Consider the following 25,738-nt stretch of genomic DNA (forward strand, 5'->3'; position numbering starts at 1 on the left):
TGCCACCTTGTAGTTCAATCCTAAGCCTCATTACATACAAGGAAATCTCCTTGATTTATTCTTGCCTGGCTTAGAGCGATTTACCAGGTAAATGTTGATAAGATCGCAGCCTTAAACATATAATCCTGTAGAGAGGTTTCAGGTGCATTTGTTTCTGTAAATTCTTTCTGCATTCCAGGTTTAAATAATGAAGAATATCAAGTTGTCATTGGAAACGACACAACACATTATATTATTGACGACTTGGAGCCTGCCAGCAACTACACCTTTTACATAGTGGCCTACATGCCAATGGGAGCCAGCCAAATGTCTGACCATGTGACACAACACACCCTGGAAGACAGTAAGTTCTTTTTTGAAAAATAATACTTACCGTATTTTTCGCCCTATAGGACGCACCGTCCCATAAAGCGCACCTAGTTTTTTGGGGGGGAAATAAAGGGGGGGAAATTATTTCCCCCCCAGGCGCGGGGCTGGGGCGGGGGAGGCCCGCCCGAGCTTCCCCCGACCCCAGCCCCCAAACAGGCAGCTCTCTGCAAGCCGTAGGAGCCCAGCGCTGGCTCCCGCTGCTTGCGGAGAGGTCTGCGAAGCCTGGACGCACTGAGCTCAGCGCGCGCAGGCTTCAGCATGCAGGCCACTCTCCGCAAGCAGCGGGAGCGCTCCCGCTCCTTGCGGAGAGGTCCGCGAAGCCTGGAGAACGAGAGGGTTCGGTGTGCACCCACCCCTCTCGCTCTCCAGGCTTCACCGAAAGCCTGCATTCGCCCCATAGGACGCACACACATTTCCCCTTCATTTTTGGAGGGGAAAAAGTGCGTCCTATAGGGCGAAAAATACGGTATATCCTGCCTTTTCTCTGACAGGGACTCAAGGTGCTAAACAGCTAAAAACAGAAAAAGCAACTGTTAATTTAATTGTTTAAAAAACAATTAAAGTGTGTGTGTGAGAGAGAGAGAACGAGAGACTTAATCCTGTTATATCAGAGGGAAAACTATTCTTCTTTCTGCTTCTCCTCCTCTTAGTCCCTCTGAGGGCTCCCGAGATCAGCTTGACAAGCCAAAGCCCCACAGATATTCTCATCTCCTGGCTGCCGATTCCAGCCAAGTACCGGCGAGGCCAGGTCGTCTCGTTCCGCTTGTCATTTCGACTCAGCACCGAGAGCACCGTCCAGGTTCTGGAGCTCCCAGGCACGACCTACGAACACCTTTTAGGGGGCCTGAAGCCCGACAGCATCTATTTGGTTCGTATCTCTGCAGCAACTCGGATTGGCTGGGGAGAGGCCTCCCTGTGGACTTCTCATCACACGCCGAAAGCCACGAGTGTCAAAGGTGTGTCATCTTTTCAATTTAATATATGCCCAAATAATGGACCTTTCAACTGAAGTCACTGCAGAACATCTCTAGCAAGCTAACCTGAATTGCCCCTGGTGTCCTTTCCTTTGAAGTGTTGTCCTTGCATCCCTGTGGCTCAACCGAAGTTTATATTTGCTGCTTCATGAACTCATTTCACCCTCATTTTATGATTAGGGGCATTAGTTTTGCACAGACTTTGCACTGGCTCTGTAGGCTGTGTAGCCGTGGGTGTGATGCACTGGACCTCCCAGGGGTTTTACAGGAAGGGAAGAGCCATGGCTCAGTGATGGTGTGTGGGAGAAACTCCCTGGCATATCCAGGCATGCCTGGGAGAGACATTTCTAGGCTTAGCCAGGTGGGTTAATGGTCTGACTCAAGATAAGGCAGCTTCCTTGTTTTCTGCTTGTTCCTCCAATGTGAAAAACAACTCCCCTTATTTTCCTAGCACCAAAATCTCCTGAGCTGCGTCTGGAGCCCCTGAACTGCACAACGATCACGGTCAGCTGGCAAAAAGATTTGGAAGACACGGCAGCCATCCAGGGCTACAAATTGTACTACAAGGAAGAAGGCCAGCAAGAAAACGGACCTATCCTGCTAGAGGCCAGTGACTTGACACACACCATCAGTGGCCTGGGTGAGTTTGCACACAGCTTCTGCTTTCTGTATTTCTGAAGGAGAAGCCACGCTCATTTCACAGTGGAAGTGAGGGGCAAAGCTTTTTGTTAGAGCCACTTGTGTGATGATGGGAAGATTCCCCTTTAAATGCATGTGGAGTCACTTGTCTCCCTTCAGAAGGAATGTCTGGATTGAATTGCTTAAATATGGGGCAGCTCAGAGGTTATGTAAAAGCTGGTTTTCTTCTACTTGCATGTTGTTGTTTAGTTGTTTAGTTGTGTCCGACTCTTCGTGACCCCCTGGACCAGAGCACGCCAGGCACTTCTGTCTTCCACTGCCTCCCGCAGTTTGGTCAAACTCATGCTGGTAGCTTCGAGAACACTGCCCAACCATCTCGTCCTCTGTCGTCCCCTTCTCCTTGTGCCCTCCATCTTTCTCAACATCAGGGTCTTTTCCAGGGAGTCTTCTCTTCTCATGAGGTGGCCAAAGTATTGAAGCCTCAGCTTCACGATCTGTCCTTCCATTGAGCACTCAGGGCTGATTTCCTTCAGAATGGATACGTTTTATCTTCTTGCATACAGAGGGACAATTAAGAGTCGCCTATATTGGAAGGCCTTTGATCTGTGAGGGTTGCTATGCTTTATTCCTTAAAAATTCCCTATCCTGAGGTTGATTCAGCTAAATACCTCTGCTATTATGGGTAGTATTTGTGGCTTTTCTCCTGCAACTGGTTATTTTAATGGTTTTATTAGCCACTTTGAATATAGTTTATGCATAAAAATGATATAAATAAATATGTTCCTGAATGTTGACATTTACCTAGGATTGTAGGAGACCCACAGAGAAATGCCGGAAATATTTTTACCCTGTTTTTTTTGTATTTATTACTTGATTTATATATCCTCCCTTATGATGCAGTTGTTCCATCAAGACAATGTTCAAAATTTAATAAGTGGTGGTGATGATGAAGGCATGATCTGGTAGACACTGTATACTTGGAGTTCCCAAAAACTCTTGACAAAGTACCACACCAGGGATTCCTGAGTCCTCTTGTGGATCAGGAATTGGCTAAGAAACAGGAAGCAGGCAGAAGGAACAAATGGACAGTTCTCCTGATGAAGGGATATAGAATGTGGGGTTCTCCAAAGATTGGTATTGGGACAGGCGCTTTTTATCTTATTAATTAATGGTTTAGCAATATTTTGGCTAATCATGCTGATGATGCCAACTTGTTTAGGGTGATAAAAATGAAAGGGGATTGCAAGGCGTTCCCAAAGGATCTTTCTGAACTGGGCGGGTGACTCTCTTACTCATTAAAATAGCAAATGTGATCCAGTGCAAGCAATTGTGATTTGATACATCTTGGAGGTAAAGCTTCACATACATGTTCATGGGGTCTGAACTGGCAGTGACTGAACAGCAAAGAGGTCTTGGGGTCACAGTGTATAGCTCAATGAAAATGTTGACCCATTTTGCAGCAGCTGTGAAAAGGGCAAATTCCATATTTGGGATCATTGTGGCTTATCACTAAGCACATAAATTTATCCCCTACCTAGGTTGATTAGGAAAGGAATCTAAATAAAAGTTTTTCTCTATCTTTCAACATTCTCGAACCTGGAGCCATCCAATAAAGAAGAGTGGTTGGAAGTTCTGGACAGTCAAAAGGAAATCTTCTGTCTTGATGTTATGTCTTCTATGTTCCTGTATCTTTAAAACTGTTTTGACTGAAATCTAAATAACTAGCTGGGTCTAGTGTGATAACTTGGAGTAGAAAGGAGAAAAAGAGCACTAAGGAACTCCCTGTTTTTAAGGTGCCAGAATGGGATTTCCTCCCCACCTTGGGGCTGGGATGAGACTAGATGATTGACTGAATTGTCAGAATTAAATCATCACCGCAGCCAGGTCAACTGGCCTCTTTACCACACTCAGATTCACCCCCTTCCTCATGTGTTACTACTCCAGAAGCAAGAGATTTTTTTAGACAGAGCAACTGCCAAGTCTTCTCAATGGGTCAGGGTCCATATGTGGTCCTTTCAAGACGGAGGGCTTTTGGCAGCAGGATGGGAGCCACTGAGCACAGACCAGAATACAAAAGGGTCAGCAGTGGCTCAGTCAAATAAAGGATGCCTCTTCTTTTAAGATGTCATTGATCTGTCTTTGGACAGTGTATCCTGCTGAAAGCATTCAGATATAGACTGGCGCACCTGGCTCTCCTTATTGCAGAGCATTTCAGAGCCTTGCTGATTTGGCTCAGGTGTTGCACAGAAGGCTGCAAAATAAACCGGGTTTTTTAGAATCAATGATCAGTGAAATGGCACAGGTGAAGCGTCATAGTAAAATGGGCTGGGATAATCATTTAAGGATAAATGTTGTCACTGCAGTTGCGGCCGCTTAGCAAATGCCCTCTCATGCAAAATGCAACTTGAGCCGGCGTAGTTGTGTTGTTACATTGGCTATGAAGCGCCTGCTCCGATACCGTGAAGTCTCTCCCAACATGCATGCGTGCTGGTCACCTAGCGTGTTTCAGAAATGGTGTCACTGCTGGAAAGCTTTGTCCACCGGTGGTGCTCCCCCTCTCCAGCTCAGCTTCCCAAAGAGCCTGACTGTGGTTGTTAAATTACACAACCATATGTCACTAGTTCCTAGATCCATTTTTGTTTTGATGGCATCCTGTTAAAGGAAGAATTAATATTTGGGGTTACACTTTATGCTGTCATGTAGCTGCACCTTGGAATCCAGATGATGTCACAACAGAACCAGTGATGTCATTTTAAGATTGTACTTGCCAAACTAAACAGCTTGCAGAGGGGCAGCCTTGTTGGTCTGTAGCAGCAAGCACCAGAAAGGAACATAACGGCCTAGCAGGATTAGTAGGACAGAACCCTTGTGGACAGTCCTCAGGCTCATGAAGCAATGTTCCCAAGTGGCAGGCAGGTATACTCAAGTATACCCGGAAGGTGAAGGTGACCTGGAAACTACAACTAATCCAAAATGCGGCAGCAGGACTGGTGACTGGGGGCGGCCGCCGAGACCACATAAAACCGGTCTTGAAAGACCTACATTGGCTCACAGTATATTTCCGAGCACAATTCAAAGTGTTGGTGTTGACCTTTAAAGCCCCAAACGGCCTCAGCCCAGTATATCTGAAGGAGCGTCTCCACCCCCATCATTCTGCCTGGATGCTAAGGTCCAGCGCTGAGGGCCTTCTGGCGGTTCCCTCATTGCGAGAAGCAAAGCTACAGGGAACCAGGCAGAGGGCCTTCTTGGTAGTGGCTCCTGCCCTGTGGAACACCCTCCCATCAGTTGTCAAAGAGAAAAACAACTACCTGACATTCAGAAGACATCTGAAGGCAGCCCTGTTCAGGGAAGTTTTTAATGTGTGACATTTTAGTGTATTTGGGGTCTTTGTTGGAAGCTGCCCAGAGTGGCTGGGGAAACCCAACCAGATGGGCGGGGTACAAATAATAATAAATAAAATAATAATAATAATAATCATCATCATCATCATCATCATCATCATCATCATCATCATCTGCCTGCATGCATGTGGAGCAACTTCAGCAAAATTAGTGGGGCCTTAAATCTGGATTAACTGGTGCGAGGATTGCAATTAAGATGCTGCTATCAGACTGTCTGCTCTGGCAGCATTCCCAGTTATTCGTGTGATAGAATTAGGAATCTCTGGGTTCTTTGTTGCTGCCCTCTGTGACATTTTCTCCCCCTCACCTCCACCACATGCTGTCAGACCAGATCTTGTCTCTGGGTGTTTGAGTCTCTCCTTTGTGCCCGCTGTTTATTTTTTAACAGAATTTTTCGGCATGCTTTCTCTTTTCCACCCCACCCCCTGTGTCAGTGGGACTAATAAACACAGCAGCCGAGTTCTGGGCTGCTCTTCTCCAAATAAATATATTGGCACACTTAGTGACATTTATGTCACAACTTTCCCCTTCCCCACACACATTTATTTTTCTGCGGGATATGCACACACATATACACCCCTGCTTCCTGCTCCAGTGTAAAATTCCGTCCCTGTTGCCACTTGGCTTTCCTGCAGGAGTTGACTCTGTGGAGCATGCCTTGCGTTTTTGCCCCTAATTTTAATCCTTCTCGCTCCACACTTTGCAGAGAAACTCCCCTGTTGTGGCACTTGGCACATGTCTTCCTCCAGCTTTTGTTTCTGTAATATTCTCCAGATATTTCTTGGCTTCCTGTGGGTGTTTGTTTGTTTGTTGGGAAGGATCTCTGGTGTGCAGCAAAGTGTGGAAACCAAACCAAACAAGAAAGGACACACTGCAACCGTTTTCATAAGTTCTTAATACATCTTCAAGCAATGGGCTAGTCTGCAGTTTGGAGGAAGAAGGTTGTGGATGCTTTGGAGGTAGAGGACTTTGCAGGCAGCAGGGAAAGTGTTTGCCTTGCATGCTCAGGGACAGAGTTGGGGGAGTGCTAGACATTTGGGGTTGGAGGTTATTTGAGGGTGGGATGGGAGAGAATTGGAGCTTCAAGAGGGGGCGATTAAAGGTAGAGTTTGGGAGTGGCAAAACCTGTACTACCTGTGGATTATGCTTTGAAATGGTTCTGAAGGTTTCTTGAGTACCTTCTGGAGATCTTTAGGATGGTTTCTGTCTCTTCTCCCTGCCCTCTAAAAGAACTATGCTGCCTTTAGGATAATATCCTAGCAAATGCCACTGTGCTCACACAAGGCGATGAAGGAAGGGGAAGCTGGGGCTCTCTTATCACCTTACTCAAAAGAAGCAGCCTGGGCAGTGTAGAGGTCAACCACCTCTGCCTTCCTCTGACCCTTTTGACTGTTTTCCTGGAGAACTCCAGGAATTCACTCTCTGGGTACTCAGGACAGGATAGGCTCTGTGTCTTGTGCTTTAACCTAATGGTGGCTGCTTCCTTTGTGCTGCAAGAATTAGGCCAGTTGGCTTGAGTAAAGCTTCTAGTGGCGACCCTGGGCTCATGCTGGATATTCTAGCCCCACAGATGCCTCAGGCACATCCTGAAGAAGGCTTTGCAGAGGGGGAAATGCAGTGGTGTATGCTTGGCTAGCACACTTGCTATCTATTGTGAAAAGTAGCCCTGATAGCCATAACAACAACAACAGCAACAATAACAACACTTAATATATAATACAATATAATATTATTTATAACCCCACCCATCTGGCTGGGTTCCCCCATATCTAAAAACATAATAAAAACATCAAGTGTTAAAAACCTCCCAATACTTCAGCCTTCAGTTGTCTTCTAAAAGTTGTGTAATTCTTTATCTCCTTGACATCTGAAGGGAGGGTGCCACTACCGAGAAGACCCTCTGCCTGGTTCCCTGTAACTTTGCTTCTCGCAGTGAGGGAACCAGCAGAAGACCCTTGGAGGAGGACATCAGTGTCTGGGCTGAGCGATGGAGGTGAAGATGCTCCTTCAGGTATACTGAAGGTATACATCACATGGTGTGTGATGGCTTGAGATTCAGGTTTGAATGAAGGAAATCTGGGTTCACACCTCTTTTCAGCCAGCAGCTATCTGGGTGGCCTTGGGCCAAATGTGCTTCTCTGTTTAACCTGAGCTGTGAGTTAAGCTGTGTTCTGGGGGAAGAAGGGCAGCCACCCTCAACCTTTTGCCATTTGTACCATCACGTCTGAAGTGATAGAGTATCCTCCAGGGGAGTCTAGCTGCAATATGTCTTGGGGAACCTGATGAATCAGCAGCTGGGGACCAACAGCAGTACCTGGGCAGTGTGACAGAGTGAGAGCAGCATCACTCTTCCTTTGGGAAGCTACCACACAACCCTATAACAGCACTGAGAAATGGAAAGGAACAACACCCTCACATGGAAAAGTTGTTGTGAACACTGCAATCATGGCTTTCAATGGAAAGGGTCCTCTTTCTTCTCCCCCCACCCCACCAGTACAGTGGCCTATATTTTCTGTTGGTAAGAATCTGTTTGTAAGAATCCCAGCTTGAATTAATCTCAGTGCCCCCAAGTTGTGAAAAACTGAACATGATGAATTCCCACTGTAGGGAATTTGTAGGATACGGAAGAGGTAAGGTGATATCTGTGGGACTCCCCATTTGATAGAACCCGCCCCAGTTTCTGTTGACCTCCACATTCTCTGCCCCAGGCTGGCTTGAGGTTGGGCTTTTGCAGCTAAAGTAAACGTAGACATAGCCAAAGTCTGCCTTGCTTTTAAAGAAACACCACAGGAAATCTTTGCACTAGAGGCAGCTAGTAGTTTGTGTTGCCGAAGAAGAGAAGGACATCTTGCTGCTCTTGGGAGGAAGTTCACCACGTGTTAGTGGAGAGTTTGACTGACCAGAACAATAAATATTGTGATCCTCTGGTTACTGCTTGCACTTAGGCAGGTATTTACTTTTTCTGATTCCATCCTTATATTAAACTTCTTCTGTGGGAAGAGTTTTTTTTCAGGAAAACTAGTGGAAAGTATTGAGAATGTCAGCAAGTACAGTGGTACCTTGGGTTACATACGCTTCAGGTTACATACGCTTCAGGTTACACACTCCACTAAGCCAGAAATAGTGCTTCAGGTCAAGAACTTTGCTTCAGGATAAGAACAGAAATCGGGCTCCGGCGGCGCAGCAGCAGCAGGAGGCCCCATTAGCTAAAGTGGTGCTTCAGGTTAAGAACAGTTTCAGGTTAAGAACGGACCTCCGGAACGAATTAAGTACTTAATCTGAGGTACAACTGTATATCAATAGAGGTGATCCAGTTAACATAGTGTAGTACAGCTTTCAAAAAGATTCCAACAAGCTTTCTTACCAGACTCTTTAGTAAGCTTGGCAGTCATAGGAACTGGTTAAATAAAAGGAAGCAGAGTAGGGGTAAATATACTCTGAATGGAGAGATGTAGACACTACATGCAGGATAATTCTGTCAGTTGCTACTAGCCATGATGGCTGTGTTCCATCTGCACTGCTGGAGGCAGCATGACATGCCCCTGAATACGAGTTGTTGGGACTCGCAAGCGGGGTGAGTTCAGATCCTGCTTCCAGGCATTTGGTAGGAGTCTGAGAACAGGATCTTGGACTAGATGGATCCCCTTTGTTCTGATCCTGCTGCTGCAGGACTTCTCTTAGGTTCCCATGAGATCAACTGGCTCAAGGTTCTGGCACACAAGCCAGGCCAAGCATTGAATAAGGACCAAGGTGCTAGTGCAGGACTTGTATTTTCTGCCTCAGCTGCAGGACTGCTTAAAGAAAGTTGTCTCAAGCAGTGTGTTTGCTTCGTTACATCACATGCAACTTATCCTGGGGCACAAGCTACTGGGATGCACCCACAGGCCAGCTCCATCCAAATGACTTCTCCTTATGCATTCCTCCCCCTTCATTGCAACAAGGCTCAGAAAGGGGAGTGTCCTAGAAGATCTCCAAATAGCTATGATGCTTGCACAGATGCCCTACTCAGTATTTGAGCAGCTAAGTTGATTACCAGCTGAACCAGTAAATCATGGAGAGCCTTGGTGGTGTTTTTCAGAAGCTGGCAGGTGCCCTGAACTTAAATGAAAGCCTTGCATAAAATTTGAAGGCCGATAGAGTTAAAACAGAGAATTATTACGAGTAGAATATTGCAGTGCATCCAGCAAGAAAACAGCCTTTCCTCACACTCTGCTGATCATAGACAAAATTGGTTTTCCAGAATGCATGAAACTCACCAAAACCTTGGGAAGGTGAAGATTCCCAACCATAGAAGCTCCATTCCTTCTGCCTTTCCAGGTCTGCTCAGTGGCGTAGCGTGGGGGGTGCAGGGGGGGCTGTCTGCACCGGATGCAACATCTGGGGGGCGCGCTCACTGCCTCTGGAGTCGCCAGAGAGCCTCAGGCACAGGCTGTAGCAGAGCCCCATGTCTCGCGGAACCGACGAGCTGTGCGCGCGTCCGGGCTGAAGGCGTCCAGCAGGCAGTGGCTCTCAGTGCTCGCCGCGGTCCCCGCGCATCAGGGCCGCGGAGGGTGCGCCAGGCAGCCCCTCCTCACAGCCCCGCTGCTGCTGCTGCAGCTGCTGGGCCATGTTGTATTTTCCTCGCCTCTCTGCCCTCCTCCTCCTCCTCCGGGCAAGCGGCGTCGTTTGGGCGGCAGCGCCAGCGGCAACTCGCCTCAGATCACCTGACACGGAACCGCCGCCGCCGCCGTGGCTACCTTACCATAAATACCCCAGCCCAGACAGCAGCAAGAAGAAGCTGGCAGCGGCTGACAACCCATGCTACACCGCTGGGTCTCCTCACATCTTCATAGAATGGGGTGCGAACACTCTAGTAATAGGGCAATAGGGAGGTAGATTGGTGATTGCGAGATTGGTGATTGTGGGTCTGCTCCTCAGTTGACAGGCAAGGAGGCAGCAGCTTGGCTTGGCGGCCGCCCTTTTGAACTAGCAAAGCAAGGACTCATCCACACATGCTTGTTTAATCCTTGAGGACTGGCATGTGTGAGTGAGCCCCCTTTGCAGATAAAGATCTACACGTGGGCAAATGAAAAGAGCTGTCTGGGTGAAATAGTTGGGACCCTGTTGATACGGTGCCCCCTGTAGCTGTGCCAAATAATTGAGATTTCGTGCAAGGCATTTTTGCATTTGAGTACATGTTTCGGTTGTCTTAAAAACAAAATGGAACAACCAAGTGTGACTGTGGTTTTTATTTTATTTCTTTTGCTTGGAATATGTGGCCAAACTGTTGGGGTTGACTAGGGTCTTTGGTTGTGTGGCGGCAAGCAAAACTAAGAATCACTTCAGGGTCTGTTCCATGCAGGAATTTGCATATATTTATGGATGCAATCATGGGGCAGGCTGAGATGTTAGGGAGTAACTTTATTTTTTATTTAATTTTTGTTAAAATATTGTGTACCACTTTTCATTTAAAAAGCTCAAAGCAGTTTACAATATACATTGCCTCCCCAATTAATAGCAATAAATAAGAACAATTGAAACATCCAGTTAACACCTATTTTCAGCAATTACAGCAGCCCAGACACAAAAAGAACTCAGTATCAACAGTCAGAAGGCAGCCTAGTAAAGACAAAGATCTTTAAATGTCTGCAACACCACCACATCTTTGCCAGTCCCATTGAATTCAGTGGACATTGCTTCTGAGTGTGTAGGTTAGCATTACAAATGTGTTTGTTAAAAGTGCATCTGTGATGCTGAAAAACCGTTCACCAAGCTTTCCAAACGGCCCTGTAATGAAAATGACACACTTCTAGGCTATTACCGAATTAATTAGCAAACAATATGTTGCCCCTCAGTACTTTGGAATTATTTGCAGCTCCTTGCAAGGAGGAAAAGAAAAGTTGTTTTCCGTTCTCCTTGAAAAGACTTATTTGCATTTGTAGTTGTAGATATGAAGGGCCTTACTCCTGGGTGTTTTTGCTTGTGAAGCCCAATAAACAGAGAATTAAACTATGTTGCCCAGAGATAAGTCCCATCCTTTTCAGTCCTGATTTGCAAACAGTGGCTTTTGAAGAAGGCTTAGAGGGAACTCGGGTCCTGTTCAAGGAAATTAAATCAACATTGTCTATTAATCATACCGTGTGTCAACCCCCACCCCCTCCTGGTGAATGTGAGGGACCATTAGATGTGTGAGGTCTCTAAAGATCTGACCAAGTCAAATGGGAAGAGGGTTTCAAGAAAAGGGAAAAAAGAGGCCGCCATTAGCACATGAAAGAGAGTTTGGAGTGAAAAGAACAAGAGAGAGAGAGAGAGAGAGAGAGAGAGAGAGAGAGAGCCCTACGTGGGTGTGGGTTTCTGTTTTTAACTTTGTTTAGTTAACAGAAATCACAATACTCAAAGAGTAAAGTCCGATGATAGTTTTCAATCAAATGTTGCTGCTCTCCAGGAACTGATGCATAATCTCATGAAGAGTAAACATTCCGCATTTGGGGGGCTGAGGCTAAGAAGCCGGATTCTTTGGTGCAAACCTTTTAGTCCCCACAACCCAACACATGCCTCCTCTCTGAGTACAGTGGTACCTCAGGTTAAGAACTTCATTCGTTCCGGAGGTCTGTTCTGAACCTGAAACTGTTCTTAACCTGAAGCGCCACTTAAGCTAATGGGGCCTCCTGCTGCCGCCGCACCGCCGGAGCACGATTTCTGTTCTCATCCTGAAGCAAAGTTCTTAATTCGAGGTACTATTTCTGGGTTAGCGGAGTCTGTAACCTGAAGCATATGTAACCTGAAGCATATGTAACCCAAGGTACCACTGTGTGTGTGTGTGTGCGTGGCCATAAATGTATATTCTTCCCTTGTTTACCCCCTTCTTCTATTCCTAACTCCCTCATCCCTAAAGTCTCCATCCCCCTGGGAGGCAGGTAACCTGTTGAGACTCACAGTGGAGCCAAGCCAAGAGTAGGTCGAGCCAGAGTCACCTTCCCCGCTGTCTCACCCCCATCCACATGCTCTTGCAATCCAGGCATGCCTTTGATTTGATTCTCTTGCAACACACACCTTCCAGCCAGCCATTTTCTCTCTCATACACATACACCCCCCCCCACACACATGCACAGAATTCTGCACAATCCATTCACCACAGAAGTGCTTTCTCACACACATACCCCCCCCACCCCTCTTCCCTCCTCAGCTGCCTCCCTTTCTTGCCCCACCCATGAGGAAATTAGCCTTAGCTCACTAGTGCCAATAGAAACTTTTTTCTAAACCTCTTTGCGATGGAGGGGCAAAGTGGGGCACATGAAAGAGAGTTTGGAGAGTTTGTCTCTTTGCTTTTCAGTCCTGAGCCTTTTGGGCTTGCCGATCAGCGGTTCGAATCCATACATGGTGGTGAGCTCCTGTTGCTTTGTCCCAGTTTCTCCCAACCTAGCAATTCAAGAGCACATCAGTGCAAGTAGATAAATAGATACTGCTGCAGCGGGAAAGTAAATGGCGTTTCCGTGCGCTCTGGTTTCCGTCACGGTGTTCCGTTGCACCAGAAGCAGCTTAGTCATGCTGGTCACATAACCTGGACAAACATCTGTCTGTGGACAAACATCAGCTCCCTCAGCCTAAAAGCGGAGATAAGCCCCACACCCCACTGTCAAATTTGACTGGACCTAACCATCCAGGGGTCTTTACCTTTATTTACTTTTCCCCAATGGATGGCAGCACTCAGGGTGTGAATGGCCAAATTGAGGGAGGAGAGATCTTTTGGTACCACCGGTGCATCCAGCCCACCAGCTTGGAGATTCCTTGGGAGTGTAAGCCCCTCTGGGCAGAGACCTGCTCCTCCTGCAGTGTGTAAAAGACTTAGCCCTATTTATGAACAATTAATTGCTTGGGACAGCAAACGTCCCCCCCGAGGCGCAATCCTTAGAAATTATCCTGCACAAATTCCTTTGCAATGAACACAAGTGTGCAAAAGCTCTCTCCTTCAGGCTTTACACTACTGTATTTGTGCAAGAGAACAATGCTGGGCTGCTTTGAGGGGTTTGTGTGACCAACTCCTCATAATGCCTGAGCCACGGCAGAAGCCTTGTCTTTTTGTGGGAGCTCTGTGCAAAAGATGCAGCATTGCATCTTCTTAGGAGAGTATGTGTGAGGGGCTCAGTTTCTTTGACACACTCTGACGTTTGGTGCACGTTGTCTCTTTGCTTTTCAGCCCTTGGCAGGGGATTGGGCAGGCAAACATGGGGATAGCCAAGATTTATTTTGGAGGGGCAGGTATTTTTGTGGGGTCAGAACTAAGTTATCTGTGATGCAATTGGTCAGTTAAGTATTTTTATTTATTTACTTGATTTGAGGGAGGCAGGTGCCTCCCTGACATGCAGGCAAAGCAGCCCCTGTACCATATTGTGTGGACGATGGAGACTCTTTAAGAGTACAGTGGTACCTTGGAGCCAGTGTGGTGTAGTGGTTAAGAGCGGCAGTCACATAATCTGGGGAACCGGGTTCGTGTCTCCGCTCCTCCACATGCAGCTGCTGGGTGACCTTGGGCCAGTCACACTTCTGTGAAGTCTCTCAGCCCCACTCACCTCACAGAGTGTTTGTTGTGGGGGAGGAAGGGAAAGGAGGTTGTTAGCCGCTTTGAGACTCCTGAAGGGGAGTGAAAGGCGGGATATCAAATCCAAACTCTTCTTCTTCTTCTTCTTCTTACCTTGTGTTACGGATGGGATCCATACCGGAGGCCCGTCCGCAACATGAAATGCCCGCCTCGAAGCGCTGTGCATGCGCAGGCGCGCAGCGCGATTTGACACTGAATCTGCGCATACGCGAGCGGCGAAACCCAGAAGTAACCTGTTCTGGTACTTCTGGGTTGCTGCGGGACATAATGCGAAAGGACGCAACATGAAGCGGACGGAACACGAGGTCTGACTGTAATAAAACGCTGCTGTGGCCTGGAACTGGGTGTGTGCAATGCAGCGGAAAGGGACTAAGACTGTGGGTCACATGAGGAAAGTTCCATCCACCTTGGCAACTGCCCATAAAAACTAGGCCAGAGTAAGACTAGGATGATGTCAGAAGACTCCAGGAGCCCTATTTGTTGACAGATTTTGAGGGTGAGGCTCTGGGTGTGAAAGCCAGCATGGCCAATGGCCAGGGGTGTTTGGAATTCTTACATGTCAAGGGCTACAGGTGCCCCACCCCGAATATTGAGTCAGGTGAGCCAATTGGTCTGACACAGTTTGAAGCTTGTGTTTCCGTTTAGCTGGGTTTTCTTGGTGGAAAATACGCTGTGCATTGTCCCAAAGGGAATCCTAGGGTTACAATCCTGTGGGATTGTGTCTTCCTTCTCTTGTCTGTGTGTTCAAAATGGACTAATGGCATCTGGGGCACTGAAGCATCCGGATGGGCTGGCTTGTGCAAATCCACATGCCACATCCATTTGCCCATCCATCCTATTTATCCTCCTAATGCAGCAAATTGCTTTATAGGTAATAGGTGAAGCATGTCGTCCCCCCAGAGCAGGACTGAAACAGCAAGTGCCTTTGTAAGCTGTCTGCCTGATCTGCAGCCCAGAACGCCTGGAAGGGCCGGGCTTCTTGGTGAGTCTTCAGCCTGCAGATGGCTTTGCAATGAAAGCTTGCTCCTTGCTGCAGTGCAAGGAATGATAGATGGTGTTTTCATTTTGCTGCTCCAAGGGGTCAAAGTGCCATCAAGGGCTCATGACAGCCCAACAGAGAAATGTTAGTTCTGAAAGGAAATTTATTTCATAGCTCTAGGGGAAGTTTTGGGGGCCCTGAATGGATTCTCTCAGTCAGTGTGTAAAAATGTATTATTGTTCATAAGATAACGCTGTGTGCCCTGTGCTTGATTGTAGGTGTTGCTGTGTGACAGCCACTAAAACAGATGCTAAGACAAATTTTGTAGCATCTTCTCATGGTTGCTGTTGAGAAGCTTTTTAGAGGGAGTATCTCAGTCAGAGTGTGAATGAAGAGCCCATGAATTATGTCTCCTCTTTCTTTATCTGTGGAGTCCTGGAAAGCTGGTCTCCTGTTCTCTGGAATTCACTTAGAATCATAGAATTGTAGAGTTGGAAGGGACCCTGAGGGTCATCTAGTCCAAACCCCTGAAATGCATCCAACTAAACCATCCATGACAGATGGCCATCCAACCTCTGCTTAGAAACCTCCAAGGAAGGAGAGTCCACAACCTCCTGCAGGAGATCGTTCCACTACCAAACAGCCCTTACTGTCAGAAAGTTTTTCCGAATTTTTAGTCGAAATCTCCTTCCTTGTAATTTGAACCCATTGCTTCAGGTCGTACCTTCTGGAGCAAGCGGAAAACAAGCTTGCTCCATCTTCTATGTAACCGCTGTTCAGATACTTGAAGACGGCTATCATATCACCTCTCAGTCTTTTCTCCAGGTTAAGCATAACCAACTCCTTCAACCATTCCTCATCAGGCTTGGTTTCCAGACACTTTATCATCCTGGTCACCTTGACATTTGCCGGGCTAATCTGGGGGAACAAGCTGCTTTGTCCCCACTTTTCAGGCAAGGCCACCATGGCGTTCCAATGCACCAACAGACTTCCTGAGGTCTTTCTGTGAACGAAGAGCTGCTCTCTGCGCATGGCAAACTCACATGCTGCAGGTGTGCTTTGGGTAGCAAGGACATGGCGCTTTCCTGAGCGCTAAACAGGGGTCAGCAAACTTTTTCAGCAGGGGGCTGGTCCACTGTGCCTCAGACCTTGGGGGGGGGACTATATTTTTTTTTGGGGGGGGGAGAACAAATTCCTATGCCCCACAAATAACCCAGAGATGCATTTTAAATAAAAGGACACATTCTACTCATTTAAAACATGCTGATTTCCGAACCGTCTGCAGGCTGGATTTAGAAGGCGATTGGGCCAAATCCAGCCCCTGGGCCTTAGTTTGCCTACCCATGGCTTAAGTGATCCAGTGTGCTCCTTTCAGGTGGCTAGTTTGATTATCATGTGCAGTCGGGTTCTGCAGATAATTTCCTTTACAGTCATACCTCGGGTTGAAGTAGCTTCGGGTTGAGCGTTTTTTCGGGTTGCGCTCCGTGGTGACCTGGAAGTAACGGAACGTGTTACTTCTGGGTTTCGCTGCTCGCGCATGCGCAGACGCTCAAAATGTCGTCACATGCATGTGCAGAAGCGGCGAATCGCGACCCTTGCACTCACAGACGTGGGTTGCGTTCGCTTCAGGACGTGAATGGGGCTCCGGAATGGATCCCATTCGCATCCAGGGGTACCACTGTACCAGCTTCCTGTTGGAAGTATCCTGCTGCATGATATTGCTATAGACGCACACCTCCAGACATTTACTTATTTTATTTTTTGCAGAAGGTGGGTGGGTGAAACAAGACTCAATGTCTTGCCTGCCCCCCTGCTCCAAGGCAGCTTCTTCAGCTATTACATGTTGATGAGGTTTTGTGACGGAAAAGCCACCCACATAACACAGGCCTAAAATGTGTTTTTCCCTGATTGTGGAGACTGGCCAGGAGCCCAGGGGCTCCTCCCCTCCCCCCTCCATCCCGAGGTGGCCTCCTTTTCTCTGTAATTCCATTTAAATGATTGTTGTCTACGAGGTGAGTTTTAGGGGCCATCGTCTCATCTTACAAAGCTGAGCCAGTGAACTGTGCTCAATCCTTTGGGCAGCAACAAAAGGGAGGAAGGGCTCCTGGCAGCGAGAGCGAGTGCAAGGGGTCCAGATTAGAGGATGGCAATAAGAAGATGCCAGAAGCCTGCTGCAAAGTCAGATTTTTTTAAGGCAAACCCAAATTGCCTTTCTCAGGCAAGCCATCATTTAGATTTGGACTCAGAACTATGGCAAGAGCTTCCAGATGCCCAGGCAAAGTTTGTTTGCCTGTGTCTGCTTGTCATTAGCTCAGCAGCACTCATGTTCCTTTGGTGCAAGAGCCCCTGGAGGTGGAGCAATTGCTATAAAATAATAATAATAATAATAATAATAATAATAATAATAATGATGATGATAATGATATTTACTCACCCATCAATTGATGGTCTCAGGGCAGGTCACATTAAAATACAACATTAAAAATAGTTTATTAAAACGCAATCACAAAAGTAAGGTGGGTCCTAAAAATATACCTCTCAAGTGTCAAAAGCCAGGGTAAAGAGGTGTGTCTTCAGCATTCTCCAGAAGCTGTACAATGAAGGTTCCAGCTGCACCTCTGTGGTGTTCCACAGGGAGTTCCACAGCTTAGGGGCCACCACAGAGAAGGCCCTTTCCTGGGCTACCACACACACACACACACGCCTATGCCTACACCTACGCCTCTGAGGGCGGAAGGACTAAGAAGAGAGCACACTTTGGCAATCTCTGCACCCAAGAGGGTCTGTAGGGAAGGAGGCATTCTTTCAGATATTTCTAATCTGTCAGTTCAGACCTTATGTGAGCCAGTTAGTGCACACACGGCTGGCAAAGCTGCTTCAGACCATGACTTCTGATTCTGCTTGGCTGGCTGGCTGCAAACCATAGTTAACCAATTCAGACATCAACCAAACCATAGTTACGTTACCACTAGTGGTGGTTTGACATGATGCTTGGACAAAGCCGATATTCCTGGGGCTCTACCCCACTCCTCACCCCCCCCAGTGCATGCCTTTATATATTTTAGCTTTTGAGCTGTGTTGCTGACCCCCAACTTCCCATCCCTGATCTCACCATCACACCTGTTTTAAGAAAGCTGATTGCAACTTCAGAAGCACAGCTAAAATTAAAATAAAACAAACTTCTACCTCAAGTGGAATTGCCATGCAGGGTCTTCATTCATCTGTTTTCATCCCTCTCCCCCCCCCCCCACACACACACAGAGAGAGAGAGAGAGAGAGAGGCCTTGCTGCCCCAGGGAGGCCTCTCTTCTCCCTCCCCCCTCCTTTTTCCAGGGATGTGGACAGTAAGAGCAGTGATGTTTTTACTGCCAGCCCACTGGGGTGGGGGGCAGTGAGGTGATGTTTGTCCGGAGGCCCCTTCAAGGGAGCAGAGGCCAGTCACCAGAGAATTGGCGTCTTTAGATTTTGACAGATAAGCAGGAAAAGGCAGCAGCCAACACGGACTCTTCCATCTGGTTTCTAGCAACCTGGGGTTTTATGCAGTTACTTAGTTTGTGGAAGAGATAGCAGAGATTGGAGCCCCCCCCCCCCAGTCACCTTTCAGCTGGAGTGTAAACCACTGTGGTTGCCTGAAGGGTTAGCATGCCTCTCTCTATATTTTTTAAGAGACCTCTTGTAATATTAGTTAGGTGTGACCTAATGGTTAGAGTGGACTGTAGCCTGGGAGACCAGAGTTTGAATCCTCACTCAGCCAGTCGATGCTCTCTTAGCCCAGTGCCTCTCAAACTTGGGTCCCCAGCTGCTGCTGTACTACAACTCCCATCATCCCTGACAGCTGGTCCTGCTAGCTAAGGATGATGGGAGCTGTAGTCCCAACAGCAGCTGCGGACCCAGATTTGAGAAACGCTTTCTTAGCCTAAACCTACCTCACAGGGTTGTTGTGAGGATGAAATAGGGAGGGGGAGAACTATGCATGCCACCTTGAGCTCCTTGGAGGAAAAGGGTGGTATATAAATGGAAATAAATAAATGAAATAAATGAACCAACACTGATACTGTGCATCAGTTGCAATATTTACAAGCGCGTATTTGACTTAACTAGCCAGTCTTCTTTGATCCTTCACAGAAGTGATGCATTGATGAGCTGCTCTCCCCCCCCCCTATCAGTGATGAGAGGAAGTAATTTTGGAGAGGGCCCCTCTCCCCTCTCCCTGCCTCCCCCTCCTCTTGCTCTGAACAGCCTCCTCGGCTCTTGCAGCAAACCTGGCTGCCTCCTCCTTTATTTATGCCTTGAACTCACAACGCCTTTGCTTATTCTCGTAATCGGTTTCTGGTGTATTTACATTTCTGTGCTTCAGACGTGCATTTCTAAGGATCGGGTTTCTCTCTCTCTGGGCCGGCTGTTCCCACCCTTCCCCCCTTCCCCAATTCCCCCGGACCTCTGTTGCTTGGAGCAGACTCTGGCGAGTCCCAGATCCCATGTCAAAGGCCACGACCCAGATGTCAGAGCAGCCCTTTCTGCTGGCCTCCTCTTGAATGATTATCTGGAGTTTATTGTGTTGGAGGGGATGGGATTGGGGGCAGCCCAGTCACCCCAGCAAGGCTCTGCAGCCGGACTGCAGTTCAACAATGGAACGGGGAGTTTCACAGAAGCACAAAAGATTAAATTAAAGTTGGACATTTGGCCAGAGAGGTGTGTGCCTTAGAAAGCCCCCTGGGCAACCCATAATTCTTCCTGTTTCTTGTTAAGGAGCATTTTTTAAAAACCACAGCAAGCTAACCTGAAAAATTTCCTGGCCGAAACTTTCATCAAGTCAGTTTGGCTGAGATTTAAGAGTAAATTGCTGACTTGACGTCCCTGCTGCAACAAGGCCTCCAACGGATTTTCTGTTGGATCTCATATTTTCAGGTCAGAAACAATATAATGTCCAGTGGCACAGCTTAATATGTGATCACATTTTTTTAAAAAAAAGAAAGACTGTTTCCCCTCCCAAGGCTTTAACAATAACAACAACATCAACACACATATCCAATTTATTATGAAATGTTATCTTTGTCTTCTTGCTCACCCCCACATCCCCTTTGCTTTCTCAAACCTTCATCTGTAATGAATGAGAGGCTTCAGGGAGGGGGGAGGGGTGGATTCTCTGCTCTGAAAGAAGAGAAAAGCCACTCATGCTCCTGACCTCGGATTCCTTCTTAATTTTATCTAGCCCTGACCTGTTGGCTCAATTCTGCCGTCTTTGGAGACTCACAAACATGTAGCAGCTGAAAGAAACAATGGCAGGGTTTTTTTTGGGATTGCAGCATTGCACTTCTGTGACCTCCATGTAAACAGATGCTTTTCTGCAAAACTTTTGCTAGGACACCCCCCCCCCCAAAAAAAAACCTTCACAAAACGTGCTGTGACCATCCACAACAGGACCCTCTCTCCAGCCTCGGATTCAGGACCAGCAAGAAAGAATGGATCTCCCTTGCGTTTCCAATTCTGTCTCTGCCTGTCTGTCTCTCTTTGTTTGTTTGTTTGTCTTTTGCTTCATGTATAATTCCAGGAAATGAATTCTGCCCTCTTTTTGTACTTGCTGGCAACCAGGGAACCTTCTGTGAAACGTGGTTTTAAAGGCATGGGGGTGATTCCTGTGTGCAAAAGATTGGCAAGGATTTGAACACTTTCATCCAGAAATTCTCCAATAGTTGCACAGTGATTTAAAACCAATTCTTTGGGAGGGCAAGAAACTCTGTCAGGAAGAGACCCAGTTAGTTAGGAAAGAGGCCATACCTTTTTTAAAAAATGAAAAGGAGCACATGGTCTCCCCCTTCTGTCAGTTATATGGCACTGGGCATATTTAGGGCAGCCACCTCATTTTGTTGATGTAGAGTTTAATATAGATGTGGAGAACATCAGGCCTACAGGCCAACCAAGCAGTTCGAAAGCACGTCAAAGTGCAAGTGGATAAATAGGTACCACTCCGGCAGGAAGGTAAATGGCGTTTCCGTGCGCTGCTCTGGTTTGCCAGAAGCAGCTTAGTCATGCTGGCCACATGACCCGGAAGCTGTATGCCGGCTCCCTCGGCCAACAAAGCGAGATGAGCGCCACAACCCCAGAGTCATCTGTGATTGGACCTAATGGTCAGGGGTCCCCTTACCTTACCATCTACTTTAATAGCTTTGTGGCAAACAGAAGTCCAACCAGTGCAGCTTCTCCTGCTTTTACATGCAGAGGTCATAGAAAGCCACATCTCTTGCATAGCCTGGCACACACCTCTTCAGGGTTCTGGTGGGAAGGCATGGAGGCAGCTCTGTGCTGACTGATGTAGCAGCAGCAAACTGAAGCGGTTCCTCATAGCATCATGCCCATCTTCCTCTGAAAGGCCAGGAGTCTGTCTCATTGCCTTTTATTTTGGGGAGGCTGAAACCTTCAGAACAGCTGGACTTAACACCAGGGCTGGATTAGCGATTCAGTGCCAAGTCTGGACAGACTCGCTTGCCCTTTCTGTTTCACTTAATCCATTCTGTTCCAGCAGTTGGGTAGGTCCCCTGTAAGTGGAGACAGTCTTGCCTTGATTTCGTTGAACTCATGAATTTGGGGAGCTTGAATTGCTTCTCCCACCATCATACAAGATGTTTGTGCTCATCAGTCAGAAGTGTGTCTGGAGACACGATGTTAACCTCCAATTCACATCCCTTCTCCTTGCTGATTATTTGGGATTGTTCTGTGGTATCAAAATCTCTTCACGAAAGGCTTTTCCATTTTGTGCCTTTCGCTGCATCTTTGAGGATTAGCGAAGGAAGGAAGGAGCTAGTGCTGGATTTCATTAGAATAGATCTTTTTGACATTTGCCTCTTGCCATTTCCCCCCAGCTCTTTCCATGGGGGTTGGGGGCGCAGCCTGCAGTTTTGCCTAAACTGAGGGTGGGGAGCCTAAAGAGTGTCTTCCTCTTTCAGGGGAAGTGCAGGAGCCCCCTCTGGTGTCTTGCTGCAGAACGACATCGCCTCCAGATGCTCGTAGATCAAAGGACCCTTTTGGAGGAGGGAAGCAGACAAAGGGGGGCGAAGTATAAAAGAACAGGAGGCGCACACTGCTGAAAGGGGGCGGGGAGTTCTTTGTCATATCCTCCTCCAAAAACACAACTTAGATATTGGCACACTGTCTTGCCTGTTGAAGAACTTCAACTGCAGATATGTTTCGTTAAAAGTTTTGTTGAAGCTGAATTCACTGCAAGCACCAGAACTTCTTATTTATTTATTGTATTTTTATCCGACCCTTCCTCCAAGGCACTCAGGGCCCCATCCCATTGTTACTCTCCCCTGTAAGGTAGATCAGGCTAGGAGTTGGTGACTGCCATGAAGTCCCATAGAGAGCTTCATGGCAGAGCAGGAATTTGAACCCGCATCTCCCCCAGGGCTTAGGCTGATGACCCAACACGAGGATGGAGAGACAGTGGCAACCCAGCCAGGTGGAGGGGGAATAATAATAATAATAATAATAATAATAATAATAATAATAATACATTGTCACATTGTTCTGGCTGGGGATGAAGGGAGTTGGAGTTCCCCACCGCTCCTCTAGCTACTCCACCAAGCTATCCTTCACCTGATGGGTCACACCTGCTCATCCATAAGCTGCCAAGGGCCACAGCTCAGTGGCAGAACAGCTGTCTCACATGGAGAAGGCCCCACCATCAGAAGCGGTGGGCTAGCTGCCTGTAGGGGCGGGGCAAACATCCCAGGAGGCGGGGCAGCGATGTCATCACCCCCAGGGATGATACCCGGGATGGGCTGCACCTACCGCACCCCCCTTCCTCCGCCAGTGCCCACCACCTATCTCCTGCTGGCCTAGGTAGGGCTAGGAAAGGCTTTCTTCCAGAAGCCCTAGAGAACTGTCACTGCCAGTAGGTGGGTGTAGACAACTCTGATTTGGGGGACCAAAGGATGGATACTGCGTAAGGCAGCCTTCTATGCAACTCCTGGGGTGATAGTGAGGCCTCTCTTACTCTTTCTGCTGGTAGCACTTGTAGCAATGGGTACACAAACTTGCTGTCATTTGTTACGCAAATAGCACCTGTAAGTGTATAGGGCGCTTCATATGCAGACATCTTCCTATGCCACTGAGCCTGCCTTTAAATAAAAAAGGGCAAGGAAGGAGTTGGGGCAGCCATGATGGTCATGGTGTCAGCATGCAGGGGAGCTTCTTTGGCCATAGATGTGCCCCTCCCAATATGTCATCATGGAAGAGATTAAATGAAGGGCATCTTTTAGTGAGGCACCTGTGCCCTGTTGAGTTCAGTGTCTTGAGCTGTCTGAGTCCAGTGAGGAAGAATCTGAGTGGGTCTTCCTGGGTCTCAGTTGATTAATTAAATATTCTTATTTCTGCAGATCCCAGAAGGAAGTACCATGTCAGACTCCTGGCCTACAACAGTGTGGAAGAAGGCTACCAGGCAGATCAGACGGTCAGCACTCCTGGATGTGTCTGTAAGTGTTGAATTATTTTATGGAAATCACCAGCTGTGGTTCTCTTTTATGGATATAGTGATTGCTGTTCGTTTTCTGCAATCCCTCTAACTGCTTTTGGTATTAGGTCGATATTGTGAAGTCTATGCCTATGGGGAAAGGGCTTTTAAAAAATGTGTCTGTGGTATATGTTCCAATGGACTGAGAGCTTGTTTTGGAGTGATCATAGACTTGTTTGATTTATTAAGACTCTTTAGTGGCTGGAGGTCTTAAGCCCTCACACTGACTGCTATGAGTCCTTGCACAAGATGGGATATTAGTCTAGTTTTCAAACTCTCCCTGTCATTCCTAGCCGCTTGTGACTCACGTTCCTTGTTGCCTCTTCTCCTCTTTTCCACAGCTGTCCGTGACCGAATGGTCCTGCCTCCGCCACCACCTCACCACCTTTATGCCAAAGCAAACACCTCTTCTTCCATCTACCTGCACTGGGGACGACCTGCATTCACCTCTGCACAAATCATTAACTACACTCTCCGCTGCAACCCTGTAGGACTACAGAATGCCTCTCTGGTCCTTTACCTCCAGACGTGCGTATCATCCGTTTTGATAATTATACTTGCCCCCATTCCTTTCAGATAGTTCGTGGTTCTTTTAATTGGCATTTTTATGGAACATCTAGGATTGCAAAGCCAGTCAAGCCCCCAGATCTGCTCCAGGGCAAGTTCATTTTGGGGCCCGTTTGTATTCAGTTTGTCTCAACTTGGTTAAATTGGGCTGTTCTTCCTCCTCTTCGTCAGCCACAATCCTTGGGTGATACCATAAGATATAAATTCTGGGATTTGCTACCATAAGATGGCTTTAGACAAATTCATGTATAAGACAACCAGTCTCTCCATTTGTCAAAGGCAGTAAGTACATCTGATTGCCAGTTGCTGGGACTCACAAGTGGGGATTGTGCTGCTGTTCCGGCTCTCGAGGTTCTGCTTTCAGGCTTCATCCCTGGTTGGCCACTATGGGAACAGGATATTGGACTAGATAGGCTTTGGGCCTGATCCAGCAACCAGGCTCTCTTTAGTCAATGTGTGATTTGGAAAGTGGCCTCTTTTGCTGTAAAGGCTTCAAGCTCAGGAAAATATAACCTGGAGTTAGTTTCAGTTAATGGTTATGGAGATCCCAATCGTTAAGGGTATAAGCTTATTCTGACATGAATTTCTCCTTTTCAAAAAGGTTTTGAAAACAACACAATATAAAATTTTGTCTTACTTATTATGTGTATGGGTGGAGGTTTAATATGTATTTTTGGGGGGTAGTGGTCTTGATACAACAGGCTGTGGAATGTATCAATAAATTAAATTACAGTATATTTAATCAAAGCATTCCCCCCCCACAAGGGAACGCTAAAAAAAACTTTGAAAAAATAATTATATAGTAATGCCCTTATTCAGATATTAGGCTTTTTAAGGGCAATATGTTTTCTAGACTATTTTCAGTTCAGTTTCCAAAGTCTTCCTGCCACTGACTCCATTGTTTACAAACGCCACATATGAGGTCACAGCGATGAGGCCATGATCTACCCACTTGGCAATGCCTAGTGAACTTAAGAGACCTGCCTGTTACGTTTTTTATCAATTAGAGAATGCCAGCCTTTTCAAGGCCATGTGATATATGGCCAGTCATGGGACATTTCCTGGAGAGGCCACGTAGACCAGACATGTCATTGTTCATGTTAGGGCAGTAATGAGAGTGAACTGGAAATGCAGATCCTGTTTGTGACTGTTCAGGTTCTGCAATCCAGGGCAGGTGTTGCTTTCTTGATGGGCCAGAAGATGGAGTCCTCCTTCTCAAGTCTTATATTTCAGCCATCCTGTAGAAACATTAGAATACCTCTTTAAGTTTCACATTTTCTGGGTTTTGCAGAAGGGAGCAGGGGTCAGGTCACTTTGGTGGAAAGCGGATCAGCCACTCCTGGTATTAAATTTTGCTTTCTCGTGTTTCTATGTTTACAGCTCAGAAACTCATATGATGGTTCAGGGACTGGAGCCAAGTACTAAGTATGAGTTTGCGGTTCGGCTACATGTGGATCAGCTCTCAAGCCCTTGGAGTCCTGTGGTCTACCACACGACGCTTCCAGAAGGTGAGGGTGACATTGTAAAGAAATGCTCATGTCATCATGCAAATTCCCTTTGACCAGCTGGGCACTGGGCAAGATCCCCATGCAAAGGATGTCTTTGTGTACATTTTGCCAATGTTGATCACCTGCCATGGCATGTTTGGATGTGGGTGGATGCCAGGTGCTACAAACCCTTTGGGTATCTTGTTCCCAAGCAATGAAATTTCAGGGTGGTGGC

General features: G+C 47.2%; 1 protein-coding gene across 2 annotated transcripts in view; it reads left to right on the forward strand.

The window, feature by feature from the left end:
- The window catches only part of PRTG (protogenin), an 82,218-nt gene that overhangs the window by 43,589 nt on the left and 12,891 nt on the right, over nucleotides 1–25,738 (forward strand). For both annotated transcript variants that reach the window (XM_083712494.1, XM_083712495.1), the window contains exons 9-14: nucleotides 179–343; nucleotides 1,020–1,325; nucleotides 1,795–1,983; nucleotides 23,316–23,411; nucleotides 23,791–23,977; nucleotides 25,397–25,524. In XM_083712494.1, coding sequence (XP_083568620.1) covers nucleotides 179–343; nucleotides 1,020–1,325; nucleotides 1,795–1,983; nucleotides 23,316–23,411; nucleotides 23,791–23,977; nucleotides 25,397–25,524 — 1,071 coding nt within the window. The remainder of the gene's footprint in view (nucleotides 1–178; nucleotides 344–1,019; nucleotides 1,326–1,794; nucleotides 1,984–23,315; nucleotides 23,412–23,790; nucleotides 23,978–25,396; nucleotides 25,525–25,738) is intronic.

Source organism: Podarcis gaigeae (assembly GCF_964106915.1).
Source record: "Podarcis gaigeae genome assembly, chromosome: 14".
Taxonomy (NCBI): Eukaryota; Metazoa; Chordata; class Lepidosauria; order Squamata; family Lacertidae; genus Podarcis; species Podarcis gaigeae.